Source organism: Micromys minutus, assembly GCF_963924665.1.
Source record: "Micromys minutus genome assembly, chromosome: 8".
NCBI classification, from domain to species: domain Eukaryota; kingdom Metazoa; phylum Chordata; class Mammalia; order Rodentia; family Muridae; genus Micromys; species Micromys minutus.
In genome coordinates this window covers 9069571-9096715 of record NC_137977.1, presented here as the reverse complement: position 1 = coordinate 9096715, position 27145 = coordinate 9069571, and the positions used below count along the sequence as shown (strand labels likewise).

Genomic DNA, 27145 nt, shown 5'->3' with positions numbered 1-27145 from the left:
GATGGTGATGGTGATGATGGTGATGATGGTGATGATGAACAAACATACATTAAAAATAATGACAACAACCAAACATGGACAAGGACTCAGAGAAACTCATTCATTTTGTACTGTAGATGGGAATGTAAACTGTGCCAAACTTACTGATTGTCCCGTGCAACCATCCTGCCAGCAAGAACGACGCGGCACACAAAATAGGATTCTTCTGCGGTATAGCTTTAATGCTCTCGAGAGGCAGAGCATAAGCTTACATCAAGTAGAAGCGAAGACCACGAACTATCTAGCCCGTCCCCTTATATAGGAATCAGTCCTCGCCTTGGACGTGGAGCCCCCTGATTGGTTGAAACTCATCAGGCCCTATGACGCCACGGGAGAGGCAGAGCTCAAGGAGTGGAAAGTTACCCAGCGCGTGCGCACATGACTTGTTTACTGCTAACTCCAGCCGGATGTCAGCGCCATCTTGTAATGGAGAATGTGCAAGCGGCGCCCCACAACTGATAGCTTTGAGATCAGTAGTGATGTTCTCTGATGTTCTGATGTTGTAAGATAAAATATTTCAGGATTTTAAAGCACTGCTTAAATTTTCTAAATTTCTACATGAGTGATGTAGCATAAAACCAAGTCATACACAGTTGAAACCCATTTGAAATATGTATGGAGCAAGGCAGAGTGGCACACACCATAATCCCAGTACCTGGGATTAAAGAGGAAGGCAGATCTTGGTGAGTCTGAGGCCTCTATACAGTGAGCTCCAGGACAGCCAGAGCTACATATGAGACCCTGTCTCAGAAAACAAAAGGGAGGAAGGAAAGATGGAAGAAACGGGAGGAAGGGAGAAAGGAAGGAGAGAAGGAAGAGGAGGAAGGAAAGAAGGAAGAAAGGAAGGAGGAAAGGAAGGAGGAAAGGAAGGAAGGAGGCAGGCAGCATGCAGGCTGGCAAAGAAGAAAGAAGAAAAGAGGGAAAGGGAAGAGAAGCAAAGGACAGGAGGAGGAGGGGAAAGGAAAGAAGGGGACGGGAGGGGAGAGGGGAAGAGAGGAAAGAGAGGGGGAGAAAATGCATGTGAAGTATACAGATTATAAACAGAGCCCCCCTTGAACCACATTTCTGCAAGCATAGTCCTGCAGGTCCTTCTACAAGACAGCATACCCCAGTGGGCTACTTGTAGAGATGCAGGAAAGAAATCAGCTGTCTTCTATTAAACTAGACCTTAGAGATTTCCAAAGGAAATGAAAACTGACATCATGTAGGTGTACTTGTTTGCTAAAAAAACATTGTCTTAACTTACAATGAGCTCATTTTTTCATAGTGCTAAGGCTTGAACTAGGAGTCTCACATATATATTAGGCAAGCATGCCCCACTATGTAGACCAGACTGGCCTTGAACTCACAGAAATCTGCCTGCTTCTGCCTCTGCTGATATTAAAGGTGTACACCACCACACCTGGCCCTATAACAGTGACAACAACAACAACAACTTCTTCCTCCTCCTCCCTCTTCCTCCTCCTCCTTCCTCCTTCTTCTCCTTCAACATTTTGTGTGGGTTTGTGTGTGTGTGTGTGTATGTGTGTGTGTGTGTGTGTGTGTGTGTGTGTTTTTTGTCTGTGTGTCTGTTCTATGTATATAGATACCCATGAAGTCCAGAAGAGTCATCAGATCTCCTAGCATTGAAGTTGCAGGATGTATGCCTCCAAATGTGGGTGCTGGGGACCTAACTCAAGTCCTCTTGAACAGAACAGCAAGTGGTCAACCACCGAGCCATCTCTCCAGCCTTTGTCTTTCTTAATAATTAACAAAATCAATCATAGTTTAAAATAGTCTCATTATGAGTTCCTCTAAATGGCCATATTATCCAGCAGAACACTTGTAAACAAAAGTTCTTTGGGGATCCTTGGTAATGTTGAAAAATGTCAAAGCTCCTAAGATTCCTCTTCCCCACAGTTTCGTTTTTACATTAATGTAGCTCAAGTGCCCCAAAGACCACAGGAGAAATTAAGAAAGGAAACAGTTTGGAAGACCATGTGAGTGTATCTCGGAAGGGCATCCCATTGTCCTTTTCTATCTTGGGACAGGACAAACTGAAAGAGCTGAGATTCTAGCCCAGGCTTCCTCCCACAGTATGTTTTCTGTGGTGATTCTGGGTAATTTCTGTGAGGTCTAGTATTTTGTTCCTAAGTGGATGGAATGACCATTTGGAAAGCTGTCTCTGTTTCTCTCTCTTTCACTGATGGCTTTATGCACGTAGACTACAAAGTCCTGAACTGTGGAGAGAAACAGGGGAGGGAGAGAGATCACTAATTTGACTTTTACCAAAATAATGATTTATTATGCATTCAGATATTTACAGAGATGATCTGGTTTGGGATGCTGTGAATGTCACACAGCTTGGGCAAAATGTTCTTCTCCGACCGGAAGGTTTCCTGTTTCACCTGCTGGCGTGAGTTAATATTCAAAACGCATGTTGCTGAAAGGAAAAAGGACAATCGATGACATAATTCCTAAATATAAAGATAGGTCACAATGTAACAGTCCCCAACACAGATCCTGGCATCCCTCCCAGCTGACGCGCAGCACTGGCTCTGTCCTAGGGAGGTGTCCCAGCCCTTCTGAGTTTCTAAGATACAAAACTTGGTGAGGGCTCAGAAGGGTGAGCATCCCAGTTCAATATCTACACTGGATCTGCAAGATCCATTCTCGATGAACACACTGAAGAAATGCAAAGATGAAGGAAAATGTAGTAGACTTCTCACACCAGACAATATATTTAATGACTTGGGGTGTCATTGAGACATCATGATGGTGTGTCTATCCATTCATATCCCTGCCATGTCCCCGCTATGATGGTCGTGTTCCCCTCTATTGACTTAGGCTCGACTCTGTTTTCCTCATGTTTCTTTCATTACTTCTAATATGTACTGACTCAGTTAGAGCCCTTGCGATCTCTCCCACACTGCCCAGGGAAGGGCTCTTGACAGTCCCATGCACGCACATTGCTGGCCCTCCCCCCTCACCATTCTCTGCCCATCCTGCTCTTGTGTCTGATGCATCCTTCCCAACTGTGGGGACCCGGCCCATGGCAGGACAGCAGAGTCCCGCGCTGGCTGCGCTATCATTGTACTAAGCTGAGGAAAAGGTTTTCAAAAGCAACCTGTATACATTTCATTTATTTGTCGTTTTTGTTTTTGTCGAGGCAGGATCTCTATATGGCGCTGCTGTGTAAGCTGCTGTGTAATTGCTTTGTACTACCTACGCTACTGCTGTGTGCTGCCTTCCAAGTGCTGGGCTCAAAGGGCTGGAGAGGTGTCTCAGCAGTTAGGAGCACGGGCTGCTCTTCCAGAGGACCCGGGATCAATACCCAGCACCCACGAGGCAGCTCACAACTGTCACTCAGTTCCGAGGTCTCGGACATTCGCACTAACTTGACTTACGTTTTCTAGATGTGTGGCTGCTGTACTTGCTTTCTTCCTATACTTCCTCCGGGTGCAGTAGACGCTGACAAGAGTGATGATCAGCATCACAGCAAACACAGTGACCGTGGAAGAGACAGCAATGACAACAGTGTCTCGGGTGGACCCTCTCTTCTCGCACCTTTTGCCCATGTACCACCAGTCTTCTCCTGAAGGACACCTGCAGGAACAGATGCGATGCCACTTATGGTGTCATTTACAAGTGACATTGAACTGTGAACATCACCAAGGGCCCTGGTCACCTAATAATGTTAGACCACTGATAGTCGCCGACACACATAACTAGTAGGCCCACAACTACCTGAAGTTATGAGACTAACGTCAGGTGAGGCAGGGAAGGGGGAGGGGCGCATTAGAATTAATCTGATACTGGAACAGCAGTGGGAGGAGTGGGAAGAAAGCCAGCTGAGGGGACCAGGGTCACCGCTGAGCTCCACACCTTGGCTATGGACTCAGGACTTCAACATATTCGACTAGAAAGTGGGGAACAGCAGAGTCAAGGGGCAAGACTGCTGTGAGGGTTTAATGAGATAAGTAACGCGATAAGCTATATAATTGAGGCAATTAGACCACAGTGCACTACTTCTTCATAAGTCATTGTTCTGACGGAGTTCAAAGAGTAACTGCTGGATGGTTTGATGTCAGCTTGACAGAGGCTGGAGTCATTGGAGAGGAAAGAAACCTCAATCAAGAAAATGCCTCCAGAAGATTGAGCTGCAGGCAAGCTTGTAGGGCATTTTCTTAATTAGTGATTGATGGGGGACTGCCCAGCCCTTTGTGGGTAGTGCCATCCTTGGGCTGGTGGTCCTGGGTTCTATAAGAAAGTAGGCTGAGCCAACCTCAAGCAGCAAGCTAGTAAGCAGCACCCCTCCATGGCCTCTGTATCAGCTCCTGTCTCAAAGTGCCTGCCCTGTGAGTTCCAGCCCTGACTTCCTTCAGTGATGAACAGCTGTTTCATCGCAGCAACAGAAGCCTGACTTGGACACTCAACCAGTATCACACATTCGAATTATCAGCATCTAACTCCCAGAAGGACAAAAGCCAATCTCATGAGAGAGCGAGACAGAGGAACCTCCCACGTGAGCCTCACTTGCACTCAGCTTTGCCGTCTTGGACAGTGCAGATGCCACCGTTTTGACAGTCAACCTCAGAGCAGGCATTATGGGCAGTCGAGGTGGGGACTGGCTCTGGGACAGCTGATGTAGAGTTGAGGTGAGATATGTCTGCAGAGGGAAGGAGACAGTATGGTGGGAATCAGAGTCTGCATTAATAGGACACAGATAATACTCCAGAGTGAAAGCCTGTGAAAAGGCCACGTGGTCTTGATTCATGGTCCAGCAACACTTATAGGCAGCCAAATAAGGACCCAGCAAAGGTAGAGAGATGGCTGTTAGCTAAGGTCTTGACTGCATACTCCAGACCCGTGGCTTGTGTTTGTGTGTTTGTTTGTAAGCCATCTGAGGTGCTATATGTTTACAGTCTGAAAAAGTAGAGACAGGCAGATAATGACAGCCAGCCAGCCTAGCGTTGCCTCAACGTGGGCTAGAGAAATGGCTCAGCAACAAAAGAGCACTGATTGCTCCTCCAGGGGACCCAGGTTCAATTCCCAGCAAGCACATGGCAGCTCACAACTGTCTGCAACTCCAGTTCCAGGGGATCTGACACCATCACATAGACATGCAGTCACAACCAATGTACAGTTACAAAATAAAAATAGATAAATTGTTTAAAAATGAGACAGTGGTGTCTAATGCAGGCAGAATTGTCCAATGGCTTATATACACATGCACACATACACACACATGCACACATGCACACATACACACACAGGCACACATACACACACAGGCACACATACACACAGGCACACATACACACACATGCACACACACATGAACACGCACACATACACACACTCATGCTTGCACTCGCACATGCATACATGCACATGCACACGCCGAGAGGGAGAGCTGGAGTGACCAGCACCATGCTTATCTGGCAGGTGGAGCTCTGAGGGGCCCAGGGTCATGTGTTTCCTGTGTAAGGAAGTGAGATACCAGAGACTTTCAGCCTAAAGAGTTTCACTATTATTCTATAAAATGGTATATAAATGTTTGACTCTGGAATTTTTGATATTTCAAATTAAATTGTTTCATATTTCTAATCATAAGGATTATGATTACATAAGATCATATTTACATAAGAAAATTCCCACTCTTGCCCACTTCCTACTATAGCCTATACACCACAGCTAAAAACAAAAGCCAAACGAACACAGCAAACAAACAACCGCCATGAAGCTCACACATCAGTACCTTCGACGGTCAGTAAGATGTAAATATCGTCTCCTTTTATGAACTCTCTGCTCTTCAGCCTCTCGCGGGTTATGAAGACACTGGTTCCATAGCCTCTGCCTCTGCTAAACTGAGTTCCGTTAGGGAAAAAAGCTACCGCTCCCACCTTCGAAGGCCTGTCCCAAAAATAGCTTCCATTATCTGAAAAAGCAATGTGTATAAAGAAAGGGCTGGATTGGGCGTCATCACACCTTTCTGCAGGAATGAGCAGCAGCTGGCGGAGCACAGTGAGGAGGCGGTTGATGCTCTCGACCTGCGGTGAATTCCCAGGCACCCGCGGAAGTGAACCTGTGCCCCGGAAGTGAACCTGCGCCCCGGAAGTGAACCTGCGCCCCAGTGGACAAGTGGAGGGCATCACACATATGCATATTGTCCTTCACAAAAACCCTTCTGTCTGATGGGATCGACCCTCAACAGCCTCTGAATTGTAATTGGGCCTTTTTAAAACTGAGTCAAAGCAGGCAGTTGCTGAGAGTTTTTAATATTATCAAAGAACAATTCGTCTCAGAAACTGAACTAAGTGGCATCTCACCGTCATCCAGAGGAACATGTTGGAAAAGAATGAAAACCTTCTGCTCTTCTGGTGTTTTTTCCTCACTATCAAATTCAGTTGCTACTTCTCCTGTGTCACTTTGCTTCATACTTGTCATTTATAAACTACACTTGGTGCCATTCTTCTTCCCATAACTCTCTTCTCCCCTCTGCTCCGTTTCCAGCAACAAAAGATTATGGTAATTCCAAGTGTGACCATGTTTCTCCTCTGGGTGTTGGTTCTTTCTGAGACTTGGAATACTGTCACTGTCACTAAACCCTGTCAGAAGCATTGATGAGCCATTCCTCTCCACTTCCATGCTGCCGCCATTGTCCCAGTGCCTCATCCTGACTGTAGGCACCTCATTCTGACTGTAGGCACCTCATCCTGACTGTAGGCACCTCATCCTGACTGTAGGCACCTCATCCTGACTGTAGGCACCTCATCCTGACTGTAGGCACCTCATCCTGACTGTAGGCACCTCATTCTGACTGTAGGCACCTCATTCTGACTGTAGTTGCCTCATTCTGACGGTAGGCGCCTCATTCTGACTGTAGGCTCGAACCTTAAAACCTGAGTTGGTTGTCATGGCACCACCATGTCAGCATGGGTGAAAGACTCCCAACAGCAGAGGGACTCTCCTTCCCAACAGGCGTCTGTATTATTCTCTCCTAAATCTCTCAATAAATCTCTGAGATTATTGTCCCTGCCTTGGTTTAATAGCCAAGAACAGTGGGGCTTCAAGAAGTTCCCGCCCCCTGGGGTTGGATAAATAACTCAGTGGTTAAGAGCACTGACTGCTCTTCCAGAGGTCCTGAGTTCAATTCCCAGCAACCACATGGTGGCTCACAACCATCTGTAATTGGATCTGATGCCCTCTTCTACTATGTCTGGAGACAGCTTTAGTCATATACATCTACATCTACATCATCTACATCTACATCTACATCATCTACATCTACATCTACATCTACATATACATATACATATACATATACATAAAGTTACATTTATTTTTTAAAAAAGTTTTTTTTCTTCTTCAAGAGCACAACCCTGAGAAGCAAATCTTGGGTTTGTATCCAAGCATGTCAGCCTCTAAAGTCAGCACTCCTAAATCAATAATTAGAATTCAGGAATGGTTAGTTCCTAAGGTCCCAGACCTTGCTGACATTCCTGACAGTTTTCTACCTGGGGACTGTGTCTTCCGCTAGTGAATCTTTTCCCTGAAACTGAAAGCCCTCACTTTCAGGCTGAATATTCTCCAAGTAACCAACAGTGAAATCTCTCACTCCCATGTCACCCATCCCCCTTTGAACAATGCTTATGCTCCTAGTCATAAAGAACATAAGCTACGAACCATCGGTCATCGTTGGGTCTGTGGTTATGCTCCGCTGGTTGGACATGCGCTGTCGGATGTCAGGATTTTGATCCAAGAGTGTGATTGTGGCTTGTTGCCAAGGACAGGGCCACTGTAACTGATCATCATTGGCACCAGAGATCAGATGGAAATAGAGCCCTATGTTTGGTGCGGAATTTAGATTCATGAAAATCTGAAAAGCATAGCCTTTAGAGGAATAAAATGGAGGACTGTATGCCTCTGTGTTCTGGCTGCCAAGAAACTGGGTGGCATTCTGAATGTGCCAGATATGGTGAGGACATCTTGTTTCTGAGAGATTGATGTCATCAATAGACAGACCACCCGGTGATGCGCCAGGGCCTCCGATTCCTTCAAACACCACTCGAAATTTTTCAGTCACTTGCAGTGTCACATAGTAGAGTTGCCAGCTCCCGATGGGCACTTCTGCAGAAAGATTCCTCGGTTCAGAAGCAGTGAAGGAATATGAACTCCACTCTGACCTGCTCAGTGTCGAAAGCAAATGATAGTCCTAGGGTCACTGCTTCTTTGTCCTCTTCACTGATCTATTTATTCAATTTACAGTCCTTCTCCATCCTCTGTCCCTTCCTCCTCTGAGAGAAAGGAGCCTCCCCCCTCCCATGGGTGTGGAGAAAGGTTTCTCACCTCTTTATCCCAAGATCATTGACTTAAGGGTGCTGCTTAGCTTAGGCTGTTCCCTGGGATACTTAATGTTTGCACACCTGCTCCTCAGATAACTCACCCTTTCTCAGAGGGAAAGTCACCCAGTTCCTGAGAGCTGTGTGTCTGGTTACCAGTTACCCGGCATTCTGAACTGGATAACAGTCCAACCTCTCCGACACATGGTTAGTGTAAAATGTGGTCTCCCCTCCCCACAGACATAGTTCCCACTATGGAATTTATTTCATATCACTGTAGAAGGCCTTCACGGGATTTATTTTTTTTTAAGCCAAAGTTGGATAAAGAGCTTTCTCCATTTAAATGTCATTTTGGTAAAACTAGGTCACAGTGAGACAAGATGAGAAGTACCAAGAGTGTTTCTTTACCGACAGACCAGGCCCTCCCTGAGGCCAGTCTCTCCTTCATCCACTCCATACTTTGGTTTCTTTTAACCATCAATGTTCTCCTTGTCACCCAGAGTTCAAAGTGTGTTCTCGTTACTTGTGGATAACTCAGGTCCACAGTCCCAGAGACCGGCTCTGTTTTCTAAGTATTGAATAAAGGACCCTCATTTTAACTTCCTTATCAAGACAGATCAAATTCTATTCGAAAGACACGTGTGACCAGCCCCTGCTCTGCTAGAAGCTGCCTTATCAAGTTCTGAGAACACCTCACCCTGAATCTAGACAATAGAAATGTGGGTACTGTACCTTTTATTCCTCTCCGGAGGATTAAAACACCATCCTGGTGACCTGCAGTGTACTCCCGGGTGTAGACGTTTACTTGGTCATTTCCACTTCCACTGTTGTACAGATAGAACTCCAAGCACTGAAACCCTCTCTTGGGGTAGAACACTCTGCTCTCCAGCATCGCAGTGGTCCCCCCGTTCCCAGTGCTAGTGTTGAAGTGCATGAAGAAGCCAGAGTCTGCTCAGAACACACAAGTAGAGCAGATAAGTAAGGACCGCTCTCTCTGAGCACATTGTCTTCTCGTAGTGTTTTATTCCCACCATCCACCCATGCTGTGGTCTGGCTTCGGCCCCCAAAGTTCACACAGTTGAAATGACTTTCAAACTGATAGGCTGACAGCGTTTAGAAGTTGGACCTTTGGAGGAAATGGGGATACCATGAGGTCATGGGTAGGGTTTCCTGTGACCAGGTGATGACCCTTGCCCTAGGATGTAGCAGAAATGCTCTCAACAGATGACAAACAAACTCTAGGCACCCTAATCTTAAACTTCTGTTTGGTTTCAGACCCTAGGATAAGAAGCTGAGGTACAAATTTCACATAACAAAAAAGACCTGGCCTTCAGGTTTTCCCAGCATTCCTCAGTTCCTACCTGACTTACCCTGACCCAAACCCTGAATGTTCCAGCCCAGGCTGGGCTGCCCTTATCTCAGAGGCTTCTCCCTATGTAATCCAGACATTTTGGTCTCCTCTGTCTGTCTCTCTCTTTCTCTGTCTCTCTCTGTCTCTCTGTCTCTCTCTCTCTCTCTCTCTCTCTCTCTCTCTCTCTCTCCACAATCTCTCTTCCCCCTCCTCTTTCACCCTATTCATGGCAATAAACCTGCCTTTATATGTTTTAATCTGGCTTGAAATAGCTTGTTTCCCCAACAAAAAAATAACTTAGCAACTTCCAAGTGTCAGTGTTCAGACCAATGAGGAAGTGATATCTAAACAAATTAAGTATCCAGTCTTGGATCAGTTATAACAACCAAAAAACCAAGCCAAGCATGGCATTGTACTGGGCAGTAAAATACTGTTCTCCATTCAGGGAGTTCATGAATGAGACATAGTGAAACATCCTTTCTCTTACTACAGAAATTAGCTTCCAAGAAAAAAAGAAAGTGCGAGCACCTAGGTTGAAGCTTCCTGTCTTCATGGTAGATGTTTTGGTTCCTCCAACTCAGTTATGTCCAGGTCTAGAACTGAGTACCTCACAGCCCAGCAATGCTCACTAGATTCCCTCACAGTCTGAGAAGTGACAGGAAAGGCAACTCAGCCCCTCCAATCACAATCCTTCCGAGAGGCTCCTTCCTGTCCTGCTCTGTGCAGAAGCTGCTGGAGTCCTCACAGAGCCAAGCCTTTGATTTGCAGAAAGAAAATCATTCTGAGTGAACAAAAGCAGGAAACAGCAGGTGCTCTTTTAACGTCCATAAGGCCCACGGAGAAACTGCATGTGTTTTCATTGGTAACTCCAAAAAAGGGGTGGCTCGGGGGTCAAGAGCATCTCCTGCTCTTACAAAGAACAGGAGTTCCATCCCAGGAACCCATGTCAGGCAGCTCACGATTGCCTATAACTCCAGAGGAGCGAATGCCTCTGTCTGATAAGCGCATCTGCACTCACGTGGGCATACCCACCCCACGCAATTATACATAATTTAAAATAATAAAAAATAGATGATTTAAAAACTGATCATAATTTTGATAGAAATGAGAGATGAATCACCAGTCTTTTGGACTGGACAAGAAGGCTGGAGCCACTGATCATAAAGCCTGTTACCTTTGCACCGGCCCAGAGTGGAGTGGTCGCTCTCCGGACCGCTGGGAACCTGGGAAACCCGCTGCCAGTCAGCAGTATCCCCTGAACTCTGAATCATGCCACAGATGTTTTCCTGTTCAAAATTGCAGGAGTCCATAAAACTCAAGGAAGAAGCTACAAAAGCAAGAAAGGAATGAGACGTGAGCATCCACACACAGGGTGACCTACATGATAAAAATGATCACAGAACTACAAGGAACGTCACATGAATGGGAACATCTGGCTGATGGGAGGGCCTGCCAACAGACAGACATGTGTCTGTCCACAGAGCCTCCTGTGTGTGAATACTCAGTCCACATCTATTTGTAGAAACCTGAGTCAATATTCCTCCTGTTAGTCAAACCTTTTTGCCACAGAAAACGTTATTTTGTCTCATTTACAGGAAAACCCGCACATTTCATTCTGGCTTAAAAGAGGTTTGAGTAACAAAACCATTTGAATTTGAATTAGTAGATCCTCAAAAATCTGCCTGGGGTGCATTCTTACAAGGATTCAGGCTGTTTTATAGAGGCAAACTTTGTAAGAAGAAAAGCACTGAGAATGTCTGGTAGATTGGGACCCAAGTGCTAGTCTTTTAATCCAGCTCTCAGAATCTCAGAAAACCCAAATGCAGACAGAACAACTTTGCCGTTTCCAGCAATGCAGAGGGAATGGGCGCCCATCACATACTGCAGCTGTACAGCTGGTTCAGCTTCAGGAGGTCGTAGTCACTGAAGTCCATTCGTTGGCCAATCACATCCTCGAAGTCTGGGATTCTCGTGACGATGGTCGACTCTGTTCCATTCTGGAAAGCGGTCTTACTGTAGTGCATGACCGAGGTGTAGTCGTACGGGACATTCAGGGAATCAGACACACTGTCGTTGTAGATGTTGAAATTGTGTTCCTTGCCTGAATATATTTTCAAAACTTTCATTACTTTATGCTCATGATACTAAGGTGCGCTGTTTACTGGGAAATACAGAATGTAACAAAGGGACCTTTGTACAAGTTATCCATTGAGTTTCAAGGGTTCCAGATGCTCTTGTCTCTGAACCCGACATCGTGCAGTTATGGTAGAGACAGTCAAACTAACAAACACACTTACACTTCAGGACAGTCAGAAGTTTAAGGCTCTACCGCCTGCTAATGGATAGGACGGTTCTACAAAGCAGTGTGGAAGCATCCAGTCACCACCACGCAGCACTGAGGGAGGCTTAAAGTGCTCACAGCAGACTTCTGGGGTGGGAAGCAGGACTTTGGGGAGTAGGCTAAGATAGGACCCTACACTGATAACATTACCAGTCATTAGAAATATGGATATAAACTGGTTGGGGAAGGCACGTGCCTTTAATCCCAGCACTCCGGAGACAAAGGCAGGAGGTCTGTGAGTTTAAGGCTAGCCTGGTCTACAGAGTAAGTTCCAGGATAGCCAGGGCTACGCAGAGAAACCCTAGCTTAAAAAACAAAAAACGAAAAAAAAAAAAAAAAAAAAGGAAAAGAAAGAAAGAAGCGACAGGTTACTATAATATTTGTATAATTCATTTAAATCACAGTGGCTATAGCTCATGATTGTAGTTGCTTGTAATATGAGTGCTAATTATGTTCCCCAAAAAAATGTAAGAGAGTGTCTGTACACTCTTACAGGTTACCTGCCCCCAGTTAGTTCTGATTGGTAAATAAGGATGCCTGCAGCCAATAGCTGGGCAGAACAGACATAGGTGGGAGGAGGAGGGGGGAGGGGGGAGGAGGGGGGAGAAGGGGGAGGAGAGGGGAGAGAGTGAGGAGGAGGAGGAGGGGGAGGAAGAGGAGGAGGGGGAGGAGGAGGAGGAGGGGGAGGAGGGGGGGAGAGAGTGAGGAGGAGGAGGAGGGGGAGGAAGAGGAGGAGGGGGAGGAGGGGGAGAAAGGAGGGGGAAGGGGGGGGGAGAGAGTGAGGAGGAGGAGGAGGGGGAGGAGGAGGAGGAAGAGGAGGAAGGAGATCCGCTGTGAAGGGAGTGTGGAGGAGAGGAGAGCCGCCATGCCTGGGAACAGTGCCAGACAAAGAGGCCCGGCCACCATGTAAAGGAGCAGAGAGAGTGCAGCCAAGAGGGCTGCCCAACAGGATCCAGGGCAGCCAAGGGAGGGTGTGTAGAATCTAGTAAGTAAGAACTCGAGATTATTGCCAGAGGAGGTTAACCCCAGGGATGTTAGGAGTGGCCCAGCGATTGAGCTGTTGAAGGCATATCAAAGTACACAAGCTTTGTGTACCTTTCATCCGGGAACGTAAACCACTGGGGCAGGTAGAAAAACTGCTCACCACAGGATTTATTTATTAATTATTGAATTCAACACATGAGGGGGTGTTATGTATTTTTAAACTGTAGATAAGCTAGTGTCTTATCAATAAAATAACTTCTCACCAAAAAAATGCTGAGTAAGAGTCAGGCATGCGGATTGATTTATTTTAAATAAAGCAATAACTGTGAGAATTATTTTATTAATGTGCACATATCATTCCTCAGAAAATTGGACATAGTACTACCTGAAGAACCAGCTATTGCCCTTCTGGGCATTTACCCCAGAAAAGCTCCAACATACAACAAAGACACATGCACCACAATGTTCATAGCAGCCCTATTTATAATAGTCAGAAGCTGGAAAGAACCCAGATGTCCTTCAGTAGATGAATGGATACAAAAATTGTGGTATATTTACACAATGGAGTACTACTCAGCTATCAGAATAAATGACGTTATGAAATTCTTTAGAAAATGGATGCATCTAGAGAATATCATCCTGAGTGAGATAACCCAGTCACAAAAGAACAGACATAGTATGCAGTCACTGATAATGGGATACTAACCCCAGAAAGCTCTGAACACCCCAGAAACAACTCACAGACTATATGAAGTTCAAGAAAAACAAAGAAAAAACAAAGGCCAAAAAAAAAAAAAAAGAAAGAAAAACCATTATGCTTAATCTTTACACACCAAGAAAACTGCCTATTTCCAGGTTACATCTTGTTTTACATGTACTTTATGCTCATTGTAACTAGTAAGAGTTTAAGGCATGCTATCAAACCTTTAAAAAAAAATCAAGTACTGACAAAAATGTATTCATATACTGTTATGCAAAAAATCTTTTAAAATCTGTACATTTATCTTTGTTTTTTAAAATAAAGTTGTTCAATTAAAAAATGTGCACATAACAAAATATCACCTTGTTACCCATAAATATATAAAATTACAACTGTAAATTTAAAATGTGATTTTTTTTGAGTTATCATGAGCTCCAAAGATAAACATTATAAAACATTAAGTTGAGTGTATTTAGAGAAGATACCAGGCCACTTGGCTCCCTGTTATTGGACAACTGATTGCAACTTAATATAGATGAATTGCTAGACATGATGAAGTATATCTGGTCTCCAAAATAACACACCCATTAGCAGACTGCTAAGGATGCTTACCTGCTCAGAAACTTGACCTGTATTTAAGAATGTAAGAGAAACATACCTGACTGAATCCTGTCCCAAACTATAGTGACATAATCATCCCGGTCAGCACGTGACTGCTCATGCCAGAATCCCAGGGCGTGGAGGAACTCATGTTGAACTGTTGCTATCCGGTCACAGTTTGCCCCGATGGACAACTCTTGCTTCCCCGCATGAATGTTTCCCACGGAAGACCAGCACCTAATGCAGACCAGGAACAGAGGTCTACCTCACTCACTTCTTTACCTCATATGTCCTTCCCTTTAGAGTGGGGGACACACTGGGCAACAATGAAACACACTCTGTAAAGGAATTTAAATCCAGCAAGATGGCTGCCCTAGCAATCTGGCTAGGATGCAAACGTGCCCTTAGTATACACCTTTAAGGTAAAAATTAGTTTGTAGAAGGAAGCAGCCATGTTTGAAGTGACATCTAATTAAGGGGAAGAACTTAATGGGCATCGGTATGTCCTTCATCACAAATCGTTTTGTTTTGTGTAATTTTATTGATAAGCTCTGTGTACATGTATCTGTTTGGATGCCTTCAGAAGTCAGAAGGCGAGTTCCCCTGAAACTGGAATTGCAGGTGGTTGTGAGTCACCCAGTGAATGCTGGGAATAGAGTGAGGTTGCTCTGCAAGAGCAACAGTTGAGTTACCTCCTTAGTTACCAAACAAAAGTTTGATAGGAATAGCAATTACTCAGAGTCCTTGTGTTTCAGGTCAATGACACTACCACCTTTCAAGTAAAAAGACTTGCTCAGTGAAAATGAAGTCACACAATCTACAAGACATCGTACTTGAAGAGAGAATAAAGAGTATTAATTTGTAAATGATGAAATCACAAGGCTATAGAATAAATAACATCAGTTCATGCTTGCTATACGTTGACCCTGGAAGACTGGCTGTGTGTATGAAAACATTTCTATTTTCTTATTTTAGTGTATGTGTATCTGTGTATACACGTTTGTGTGGGTGTTCGTGCTTGTGCTGGCCAGATCGCATGTCTTCCTCCGTTACCTTCCACCTTACCTTTTGAAACGGTCTTTCACAGAGACTGAAGCTCAGCTACTGGGTTAGGCTGGCTAGCCAGGGAAGTCCGGGAGCCTGTCTACCTCCTCAGAACGAAAGCTGTCTCACACCGTTTTATTCTGTTTTCCACATAGAGCTGGGGATCTGAACTCAGGGTCTTCATGTTTATGCAGCAAGAATTTTAGCATCTAAGCCACCTCCCCTCACCAGGTTGGCTGCCTCTTTCTCCCTCCGTCCCACCCTCCCTCCATCCCTTCCTTCCTTCTTTTCTTTCTCCCCTTTCTTCCTCCTGCCCCTCCTCCTCCATGGCTCCCCCCTACTCCATCCTTTTTATAGTACTGTGAAACTACCCCAGGGGCCTGGGGTACTACTAGGCCATTTACTACGGTGAAACATTATTTTATGGCCAGAGAAACCAGGTTTCAAGGTCAGACTCTGCATAAAAAGCAAAGAAATTTGTCACCCCACCCAAAAGTCAAGTAAGGCTTTGGACTGCTGCCCAAAGGAGCAATAGTCTTCTCCGAACCTTCACAGGCCAAAGTGCAGACTTACCCACTGCCCTTGAACACTGATATGTAGTTAGCTTCTCCAGACCAAGGTTTGAAGTCAATGCACGTTTTAAGGCGATAGCGCTCGAACGCATTGAGGATAACTCCTTTAGCATTCATCTCTGACAGAAGACAAAGGTGTGCTGTGAGATCTCTGTTTCTTTTATTTAAAAAAAAAAAAATTTTTTTTTTTTTTTGTTTTTTTTTGTTTTCCAAAGCAGCCTTAGATGTCCTTAAAATAAGACTAGGATGCCATGATCACCACATGACTACATCCGAGCAGGATAGAAACAGGTCCTGTTAGTAAAGCTTGGAGAGAATATCTGTCCGGTGTTGAACCGCTCTGAGAACCAAGCAGAACATGTGTGAAAGTATCACGCACTGTAGAGACTTCTACCAAGTTAAACCGTCCGTTTGTTTACCTCCCGACTTCACTAGCTCAGGTTCTGGCTAAGTGTGGGTCATTTGTAGAAAGCTTGACCTGGGTCATGTGAGTAACCCCGGGCACGAGCATCCGAGGATCTCAGCAAACAGTGATACAACTCCGGGGACCCACATGGTGGAGAGGGCCTCTGACTCCCACACACACAGTGCGACACGTGGGCATACACACCATACAGGAATAATGTGGTTTAAAAGAAACATAAGAAGTGCAGCACACAGAGAGAAAGAAACAGAAAAAAACTACATCACCATGGTTACAGTGATGGAAGAGTCTCTTTGTGGGACCGGAAGGACCCATGCTGAGTTCCTAAGCTACCATGCTTTCTAATGATTGTTCCCCAAGGCTGGGCTGCATCCGCTCAGTCGGTGCCTTCTTCTTGCTCACTCACTAAGAGCCGTGTCTGGGAAGCACTGTGATGCGTGTGATGCGCAAAGGCTACACTCATGCCAGGTGAGCACTCTCCAACGTGAGCTACGTGCCCAAGCCAGGAAAGGCTTGGCTCTTAAGAAGACATTGTTTTTATATTTCCCCCAGAGGTATCTTCCAGAATGATGTTTGTCAGAGGTAAGCTTTGCTTCCCCCAATCCACAGAGTGAAGGAGGAGCTCCCTACCGGTGAGCTGCTTTTTGTTCTCTGTCTCCCCCCCCCCATTCTCTCCCTCTTCCTCTCTCCCTCTCCTACATAGGCTTGTCAGGCCCCAGGCTCAGGGTCACCCTGCCTTTTCTTCTGGAGGACTACCAGAGTGACAGATGTACTCCCCTCTTCCTAGCTCATGACAAATTCCTTCTCTACAGAACGTTCTTAGTTGTTGTTAGATTCTTTTTATTTCCCCCACCTCTTTCTGTGTGTGTGTGCATGTGGGGGGGAGTTCACATGTGTGGGCATGTACCTGTGTGTGCATGTACCTGTGTGTGCAAGCACCTGTGGTGTACATGCACATGTGTATGTGTGGTTTGTGAGGGCACAGGGGTGTGATGTCAGAACTCACCCTCCATTGCCCTCCCACCTTAGTCATTAATAGAAGGCCTCTCAAGCAAACTCAGGGCTTTCCCACAGCCAGCTTGCTCTGGGCTTCCTTATCTCCGAGGAGGATGGAGTTACAGTCGGCTCCCCAACACACACGGCGTTTACATGGGTTCTGAGGGTCTGAATTCCCATCCTCGCGCTTGCCATCTCCCCAACCCTCTTCTGCCATTTTAATAATGTAATATTAAATTAAGAATAACTTGGGGCTGGAGATATGGCTCAGAGGTTAAAAGCACTGGTTGTTCTTCCAGAGGTCCTGAGTTCAATTCCCAGCAACCACATGGTGGCTCACATCCACCTGCAATGGGACCACTAGCTCTCTTCTGGTGTGTCTGAAGACAGCTGCAGTGTACTCACATAAAAGAAGTACATCTAAAAAACAATTATTTATTTCCAGAAAAAAAAAAAGATAGTGAACTCTTGTTAACATCTGGACTTGGCAAAATAAAATCCTGGCAAGCTGCCATTTTCTATAAATGGTTATTTTGTGGCCTTTACCCATATTCATCCCTTACTGGGACTAGAGGTGGCTCCTGTGCAGCTCTTCTAGAGGACTGGAATTTAGCTCCTGGGACCTACGTCAATGACTCAGAACAGATCCGGGGGGTTCAGCGTCTCTTCTGGCCTCTGCAGGCATTGCACATGCGTTATTCACTCTCTACACATGCACACATTCATAACTAAAAGCAATAAAAATTAATCTTTTCAAAAATTCTTTTCAGTCTGGGAGTGATCAGTGCTGTTCCATCTGCCTAAAATCTAAAATGCCCCAAGCCCTCGATTCTATCGTCAGCTCTGCAAGAAATAAATACATGCTTAAACATGGGGAGATGGTGCTTTAAAACAAGTATCAGTCAAGGAGCGATGGCTTAGTGGTTAGGAGTATGCACTGCTCTTCTAGAGACCAAACTTGGGTTCCCTGTGCCATGTCAGGTGGCAGACACTGACTGTAACTCTAGCTCCAGGGGATGCATCCTCTTCTCTGAGTACATGTGCATATATCACACACACACACACACACACACACACATATATATACATATACACTCACACACAGAGGAGAGAGACCACGTACACAAACACAGATATGCATACATATATACATATACATATACATATTCATATACATCATATACATATACATATACAGTTACATATATACTCACACACACTCATATACATGCACTCACATACGGAGGAGAGAGACCACATACACAAACACATATATACACAGATATGCACACACACACACACACACACACACACATACACACACACAGAGGGGTGGGGGGAAGAGGGAGGGATAAAGGACAGAGAGGGAGGTAAATATGAATTAAAATAGCAATAAAATCTAGAGCAAACCTTGTTAAAACCAAGAATGCTCCTCTAATCTTTATGCCCTTAACGTTCAACACAAAGTAAGTTCTCCATCAAAGTTGACTGAATTGATTTTGAATATATGTCAAAACTGACATATATTCAGTGAGAAATGTTTAAGATCTTTTAATTTTGCATTTTGCCTATTTGCTAAAGTAAGTGTGTATGGTCATACAGAGGAACAACAGCAACAGTGAGAAGCCTTAACACCACACGTGGCCATTGGGGTAAATGCTGTTACTGCCATCTCAGGACCAAGGTAGCTGTGGAAACTCCAACGTGTGTACTAACCCAAGCTGTCTTCTAGGACATATGGAATGGTATGTGGCCATCTGTAGTTGTCTCCAATGATGGAATTCCTCTCATGTGCCTGTCAAAAATAAGTGTGAAATGAATCAGTTAATAAACTAGACAAAGTTAATCAATAAGTCAAACCAATGGTGCACATGTCTAAATTTCTACCATTATTTAATAAAATTTACAGATGGGAATAACTAATTACTGTAATTAACATACAGTTAAAGAAGAAATGGTACTCAAAAAAAAAAAAAAAGATGGTTGGAAAATGCACTCTAAGGACTAGTAGATGTTTAGATATTAAAACCACATAAGAATGGGCTGTCAACACCTCCACAGTTAAGACTGCTTGCTGCTTTTGAACAGGATCTAAGTCCAGTTCCCACCCCCCCATATCAGCAGCTCACAACTGCAATACATACACAGCATGCATAACTTCATGTAGGCACACACATGCACACAGCATGCATATGGTACACATAAACTCCTGCAAGCTCACACACATAAACTCGTGTAGGCACACACACACGTACATGCATGTGTTATAAATAAACTTATTCAGGCTCCCACACACACAACATGCGTGTGGTACATATAAACGCATGCAGGCTCTCTCACACACACAGCATGCATGTAGTACTCATAAACTTTCTTTTTCTCTTACCTTCCTTCTCTTTTCTCTCCCTGCTCTTCACTCTCCTTCCCTTCCCTTTCCTCTTCTCCTTCTTTTTTATACAGTTGGAAACAAATCCAAGCAAGAGCCTCAGTATCCCACCATATCCCCAGCTTCTCTTTGACATTTTAACTTGAGTTTAGGTCTTACTGTGTAACCCCAGCCAGCTTTGAACCTGTGGTTCTCCTGCCTTGGCCACCGGAGCAGCGGGATTACAGGTCTGAGCATCAGGTGCGGGTCACAGCTCTCTCTCTTCAAGAAGATTTAGAGGTGAGCCTCCGATGTGTAGAGGACAAGGCAGGGATCACAGAGTGTGTTGGGGGAAATAGTAGACGTTTGGAGAGCAGAAAGCTCTACTGGATGAGGTCTATGTCCAAGACAGTGTGTGTTTTAAACTATGAGTGATCTTGTTAATTTGTCTATTTTTTAAGTTTACACAAACTCCTACAACATAACAATTATAAATGCATTATTAAGCATCACTAATTCCCATCACCTACAAAAAAAGAGTCAGTTCCTAAAGTTTAAAAAATCTGGAAAACAACAAAAAAAATAGCTTGCTTTTCTTTTTAAAAAGTGCTTAAGACACTAAACTCTTGTTTGGTTGGTTGGGTTGTTCTGTTTTCTGAGACAGGGTGTCTCTTTGTAGCCCTGGATGGCCTGGAACTCAGCATGTAGACCAGGCTGGCCTCAAACTCAGAGATCCATCTGCCTCTGCCTCCCAAGGGCTGGGACTAAAGGCATGTGACAGGATACCATGTCCAACAAGACACTGAACTTTTAAGTCCTCTTAATCTACGTATACACCTGCACATGTGTTTTTCTGTGTGTCATGATGGCCAGATCACAATCAACACTCAAAGAAACGGTTTGGGACAACCCTTTATATATCTTATATATAATATATATTTTATATTATAAAATGTATTCAATACATAATGTAGTCAATATAATATCAAATATACTATACAATATATTGTCATAATAATTATTGTTATCATTAATAATTATTGATAAAAGTCTAAGTCATTGGATATATTTACAAATTCAGCTTTATTTTACTTCAACTAGACGAAATCAGTGAAGCTGTTTTTAAATGAAAATTCTCCTTATTTGCTGCAATAATAAATTCACTCAAAGCAGCACACACGTCAAGAGATTCAGATTTCACCACACAGACACTCAAGCACTAGAGGATAAAGTCGTAGCTATACATGTGTCCTTCCAGGGCAGCGTGCACTCCGAATCGGGGCCACCAGGCTGCTGTACCTTCTGACAGAGCGCCTCAGCCAGCCGCCCTCACCCATCCTCCTCAGTCCTCAGGCTGAGCGAGCAAGTTCCATTGCAACTCACCTGGAGTCTGATGTCTCCCTCAAAAAGGTCCAGTCCTAACTCTAAGAGAAGAAATGAGATAAGCCGTGTTACTACATTGGCTTCCTGTACCACACAATAGGCATTTTTAAAATTCCTAAGAGGGGCTCACAAGACCTCAGCCCTAAGGATTTGTACGAAGTTTAATGGTTTCTTGGGGGTGGGACCAGCACTGTCTTCAGAGCTGTAGCCACTGCTAAGCAGTGCGCTCTTGTGAACGACCCCTCACCCAGCCTTTGTAAGTAACCCTGAAGACTCTCTCAAGAGGAAAGCGAACAGAGCATGGAAGCAGAGATGAGAGGCAGTGACAGAGGATGGAGCCTGACAGAAGTCTGGGAGACTGGAGGGACGGAGAGGGCAATGGGTGGATACTGTCAAACACGTTATCTACATGCATGAAAATGCCGTAATGAATGCCACCGTCATATAAAAGTAAAACATGATAATAAGAAAGTTAAAGGGGACCCTGAAAGATAGCTCAGCCAGGAAAAGGTGCCTGCCACCAAGCCTTGACAACCTGAGTCTGATCCCTGCGAACCCATATGATGAGGAAAAAGAACCCACTCCCACAGTTTTACACACACACACACACACACACACACACACACACACACACATTAAAAATATTTAAAGTATAGAAAAACAAAGAGCCACAAACCTTCATTGATATCAAATATGTCTTGATCAATTCCCCCATCTATGTCTTTGACTGAAATAACAAAAACATATTGAACATTATGCTCGTGACAAGAAAAAGAATCTCATTAATCACACAATCAGAAGGAAGGAAGGTTTTGTCTCGGATTCTCATTTGCCTTGCATTAATTAATGATGGGGACTCTACTTGATTGACCCTCCTGTGAGCCAGATTGGGGACCGCACAGTGGACTTTTGAGTGTGTGCTCTGTCCTCTCCCCTCCCTTGAGGATCAGATGACTTTAGGAAGAAGACATTGCTCCCTCTGCATGTCAGTAAACATAGCTTGGAAGGTGGGAGTAACTAGAAAAATGAAAGTCCAAAACTGTCCCACCCAGAAAGCCTTTCTTGGACTTGTATTCTTCTGGTGGGCAGATGGGTCCTGAGCAGCCAGTGTTGGTGCTGGAGCGATGGCTTGGCGGTTAAGATCACTGGTGCTCGTCCAGAAGACCAGAGTTTAGAAGCACCCACATGGCAGATCCCCTGTCCAGAGGACCCGGCACCCGCATACAGAAATAAGTAAAGATAAATAAATCATTAAAAAAAAAAAAAAAAAAAAAACAGTGTTTGATCAAAGTCCGTCACACTGTTGCTTGGGTTTGCATCTGCCGCCACGCCCTCCACTAGGCGGAAGCACGCCTTTACGGCATTTGCTCGTCTGATTCAGCATGTAATTTCTTGCGCCGTTTAGAGCAAAACTCGAAATAGACTTACCAAACTTTTCTGGAGCTGGCTGGGAAACAAACACCAGGGAAAAAAGGTATTATTACAGGACTCATGGTATAAGTGACATTTTTGGCTCTAACTTGGATCCCTTTGACAATCATATTTCAAGTTTGTTTATTTATTTATTCATTCATTCATTCACGCGGTGTCTGTCCGTGGTGGACAAAGGGAAACTTGCAGTAGTCCCTTCTATCTCTGTACTATGTGAGTCCTGGGACTGAACTCTGATCATGAAGCTCAATGGGCAGTGCTGAGTCACCTGCTGAGCCATCTCGGTGGCCCCAGCTTTGTATTTTAGTACTGGGTCTCTGTGGTTCAAGCTGGAGCTCACTTTGCAGTCTGGGCTAACCTTGAACCTGCTACAACCCTCCTCCTTCAGCCTCCCAAGGGCTGGGGTGACAAACATGAACCGGAATGGTTCCCAGTTATACTCAGACAGCTCTTTTTATTAATAAACTGTAACACTTTCTTCCACACATCCCAGACACATGAGCTGGAGTTCATGTAACATGTTGACTGGATGGATTATCCTTCTGTCATATAGAAACTGAAGCTTCCTGTTAAATGCATTTAAAGAAAGAGACAAAATAATCAGCTTCAAAATTCGAAAAGAAGGCAACACAAACAACTCAGCCCTACTGAAAACACTTCCCACATGATCTCCTATAAGACTTGTGCAATACTCGGGAAAAACTACAGCCTTATTCCCAACTAACGGCAGGAACTTTCCCCAACCCTCACTATCATCATGTCTGCCACCGTGCCTCAACCAGGCCTCTACATCTGAAAACACCAAATACCTAAGCAAAGCACCAAACGAGTCGATTTTGTGAGGTTTTTTAAAACACCGTCACCTCTTGTCGTTTTGGCTTTGAGACCAGCTCTTTCTGTGTATCTCTAGCTGCCCTATAGATCTGCCTGCCTCTGACTCCCAAGTGCTGGACTAAAGGCAGAGCCACTACCACCTGTCTACAATACACATATTTTTAGACAGTAGACTGTAAACAAATTACTGAGCTGCATGCCCATTGAGGGGAAAAATAGAGTCAACATTGGAAATGTATTTTGGGGGTAGGGGTATACACGGGGGCATATATGTGTGCAGTTGCTTCAGAAGTCAAGAATGGCAGTGTCATTCTTAAAGTCTCTCACTGGGTCCCAGGGCTTGCCAGTAAGACTAGGCTAGCTGAGCCGGCCTCACGGAGCCCCGAATCTCTGCCTCCCCGTGACTGGCATTGCAATCACATGCCGTCATACGTGGCTTCTCTTATGTGTTCTGGAAATCAAACCGGAGTTCTCATGTCTGAGACGGCAAGTACTTTACAGAAGGCAATCCTCCCCCAGGCTCTCTGGGGAGTTTCCTAATCAGTGTAATCTAGGGAGAAGTCAGCAGACCCGGTAGACAATCCGTGTGAGCTCTGCCTGAGTTCTCTAAATTTAAGGCAATTTACTTCATGGACCTGAATTGGTAAATGATCTGTGTGACGAGGTCACCACCTGATTTGGATGGGTATCATGAGTTATATGACACCACACCAAAGCATGCTATAAAAATGTGCTACTGTGAAGAAAAAAAGTGGCATTAAAACAAAGAGAAAGCTAACAGCGGAACAGCGGAGATACAGAAGACTGAACAGTTGAACGAGAGGTGCAGGTGGACTAACTGGTCAGATGGCTACCATTGCCTAGACAACCAGCATCCTAGTTTTCTGATCTGGTAACCCCACAGCACACTTTCACAGATGACCCGACCCTTGCAGAAAGAGATTTGCAAGTAGCTGCTCTGAACCCCAGTTAAACATGTGTGAAGCGGAAGCTACTTCACATCTACAATCTCTATTTATCTGTACGCCATCAGCTCAATATGATGTATTTTAAGTTCCAGCTAAAGGGTTTCCTCCGCCGTTAGATATTTAATAGAAGATCTTGAGTTAGCTTAGGGTACAAACTACCAAACACGGATGGAGGATTCGTGTGAACTGGCAAAGATGCAGAAGAGACAGTCCATGTTGGTAAACTTGGTCAGCATGGGCATTGCCTCTGAGGTTGATTGGTCTTCACTGTGTCCAGTTACTCAAGAAGCAACGGTAGGTCAGTCAGCAATAAAACTTTCAAACCTTTTGTTCGCTGTCTTACCAAAGAAAGCCTGTCACACAACAGTGAAGCAGAAAGAAAAATATAAATTTCTGTCACAATCTCTAGACATCTCTGGCAGAGTGACCTCTTATAATCAACATTCTACCAGCTCCTACCTTCCAGGAAGAGATGCTCACCCAAGAGCAACATTCTGAATTATGTAATACAAAACGTGAACAAACAGTTACCACTCAGTGATTGATGTTGGCAGGCCCCCAATTTTTCTGTTAATTTTCTTACCAAGCCGGAAACCAGGAGAAATGTGGCAAAAATCAGAAACCAAGGCCGATGCCAGGCATCCATGCTGTGGCTTCCAGATGAAAGTCACAAGCTGTGGCAGTCATGGCAGAGCTGACTTTTAAAAGCAAAGCATCATGACTTCCGGCCTTTGATCTTAATGTTAATGATCGATCTCTCAAGTCATCTTGCTGCTGTAGTAACTTCCAGTCAAGGAGGTAAAGTCCAGGGCTGACACACCCCCTCCCCCCCTTACTGTGCCAACATTGAACAGCTAAAACTTGCCACTAAGACATATCCTCTGATGTATACATATCACTTCCCAACATTACTAACACCACTTCAGCAAAAAGAAACATACATATGAACGTGTACACACACACACACACACACACACACACACACACACAGTGTGTGTGAACCAACCTCTCATTGTATTGCTGAGACTGTAATGATAGTTTATTAAATCCGGAATCAAATCGCCTGATTCCTCGCTAGGGCCATGAGGAGCTACAATACAGAATCAAGATGGTATTAGGGAGGAGGAGAATAACTCGTGTAAGGCCAAAAGCAATACATACATGTCAGAGAATGAACCCACCCAGCAGGGTCACCACATACATAGAAATAGGGATATTTCCAAGAAAGGCTACCTATAAGGATAACTGGAGGAATAATTTTCCAAAGAGGCCTGAGGATAAACAGCATCCGAGATCATATGTGGCCCTGCCAACACCTCTAGACTTTAAACTTGGGCACAGAATCATTATTTGGTGTTGAAAATATACTTCGGCAGCAGAGTCCTTACCTCACATTTACAAGGCCTGAGTTGATCCCCAATAACACATACACAAGAAGAGCTTGCCCCTCATTGGCTGCGGTGAAGTTTCTACCACCTCCCTGGAAATGATAATGACTCTTAAAGAAAAATAAAGAGGGGAGGCTGGAAAGAAGGCATAGCCTCAAGAGCAGTGGCCCCTCTTTAAAGGACTCAGGTGCCAACCTTAACACCCACACAGCAGATCACAGTTGTCTGTGATTCCAGTTCCAGAGACTCTGACGCCCTCTTCTGGCCTCTGCAGGCACCAGGTACACATGTGATACGTGGCCATATATACAGGCAGGCAGTCAAATACAAACAAACAAACCTTCTTTTAGAAGTAAAGGAAGATAAAGTTAGACATCTTCAATGAGTAAGAACCAATTCTGAACATCTGGCTTCCCAAGCTGCAATGTGAGCCTGAAACACACACACACACACACACACACACACACATACACACACACACACACACACACACACACACACACACACACAAGCAGAAAGAGTAGGTAGCAACAGTTCCTGGGACAGGAGAGTCTTTTTTCCACTCTAATTATAGGGTGTGACCGACGTCTGAGTAGGAGTCTCATAGAAAGTGACTGAGGCATGGCGGAATCCAGCTGCAAACGGTGCATTCTGCCTGGGCTGGCTGGCTGGCCTCTGTGTCCTCTTCTGTCGTGGGGTTTCAATGAAATGCTCCTGCAGGAGCCCCACTTGAGGGAGGGGTCCACCTCACCTCCAAGTGCCACCGTGTGTATCCTGTCCCGGGGAGCCCTTGGGAGCTTCATCTTGGCATCTAAAGCTCTGTCTCCTCTGCTTGCTGGTCCAGCTGTGCTGTTCATTTCTCTCTAGGCAACATCATCAACTGGAAACCTAGTGTCAGGATCACAACGTTTATAGATCACTGTTTCTCTCAGAAATGTGCTTCACAACACATCCACAGAATAGGATGGCACTCTAGACCTGAGTTTTGCAAACCATGAGGGCACAAAAAATTCTGCAAGAGCTACTGCAGAGGTGCAACAAGAGGGTCCAAAATACCTCACAATATGATTTTCTGTACCTAATTCTCCCTCCAAAAAGTGCAAATTGTGGGGCAAGGTCTCTAGCTCAGATGGTAGAATATTTGCTTAGCATGTGTGAAGCCCTGGGTTCAATCCCCAGTGCTACGTAAAACTGGAGCTATGGTGTAAGTCTGTAATCCCTGAACTCAGGGAGAAGTAGAACGATCAGAAGTTTAAGATCACGCTCTATCACATAGAGAACTCAAGGTTAGCCTGGGCTACATGATCCTGTCTCAATTAAAACCAAAAAACAGATAGTTATGACCTAAGTATCTTCATATCAGTTCTTCATGAAATCTTATAAGCACTCCTAAACATATTG

The 27145-nt window shown here is 44.7% G+C and overlaps 1 protein-coding gene across 1 annotated transcript; it reads right to left on the bottom strand.

The window, feature by feature from the left end:
* Positions 1–2330: 2330 nt before the first annotated feature.
* MEP1B (meprin A subunit beta) lies at positions 2331–25002 on the bottom strand (the record flags this gene model as incomplete). The annotated part of the gene is made up of 16 exons (XM_080920519.1): positions 2331–2461; positions 3009–3114; positions 3426–3624; positions 4555–4687; positions 5780–5959; positions 7708–8151; positions 9096–9311; positions 10889–11041; positions 11597–11815; positions 14398–14576; positions 15957–16074; positions 19092–19170; positions 21124–21164; positions 21800–21850; positions 22552–22570; positions 24940–25002. The coding sequence occupies 16 exons, from the start codon at positions 25000–25002 to the stop codon at positions 2331–2333; spliced, it is 2331 nt and encodes a 776-aa protein (XP_080776645.1).
* Between the last annotated feature and the right edge of the window lie 2143 nt (positions 25003–27145).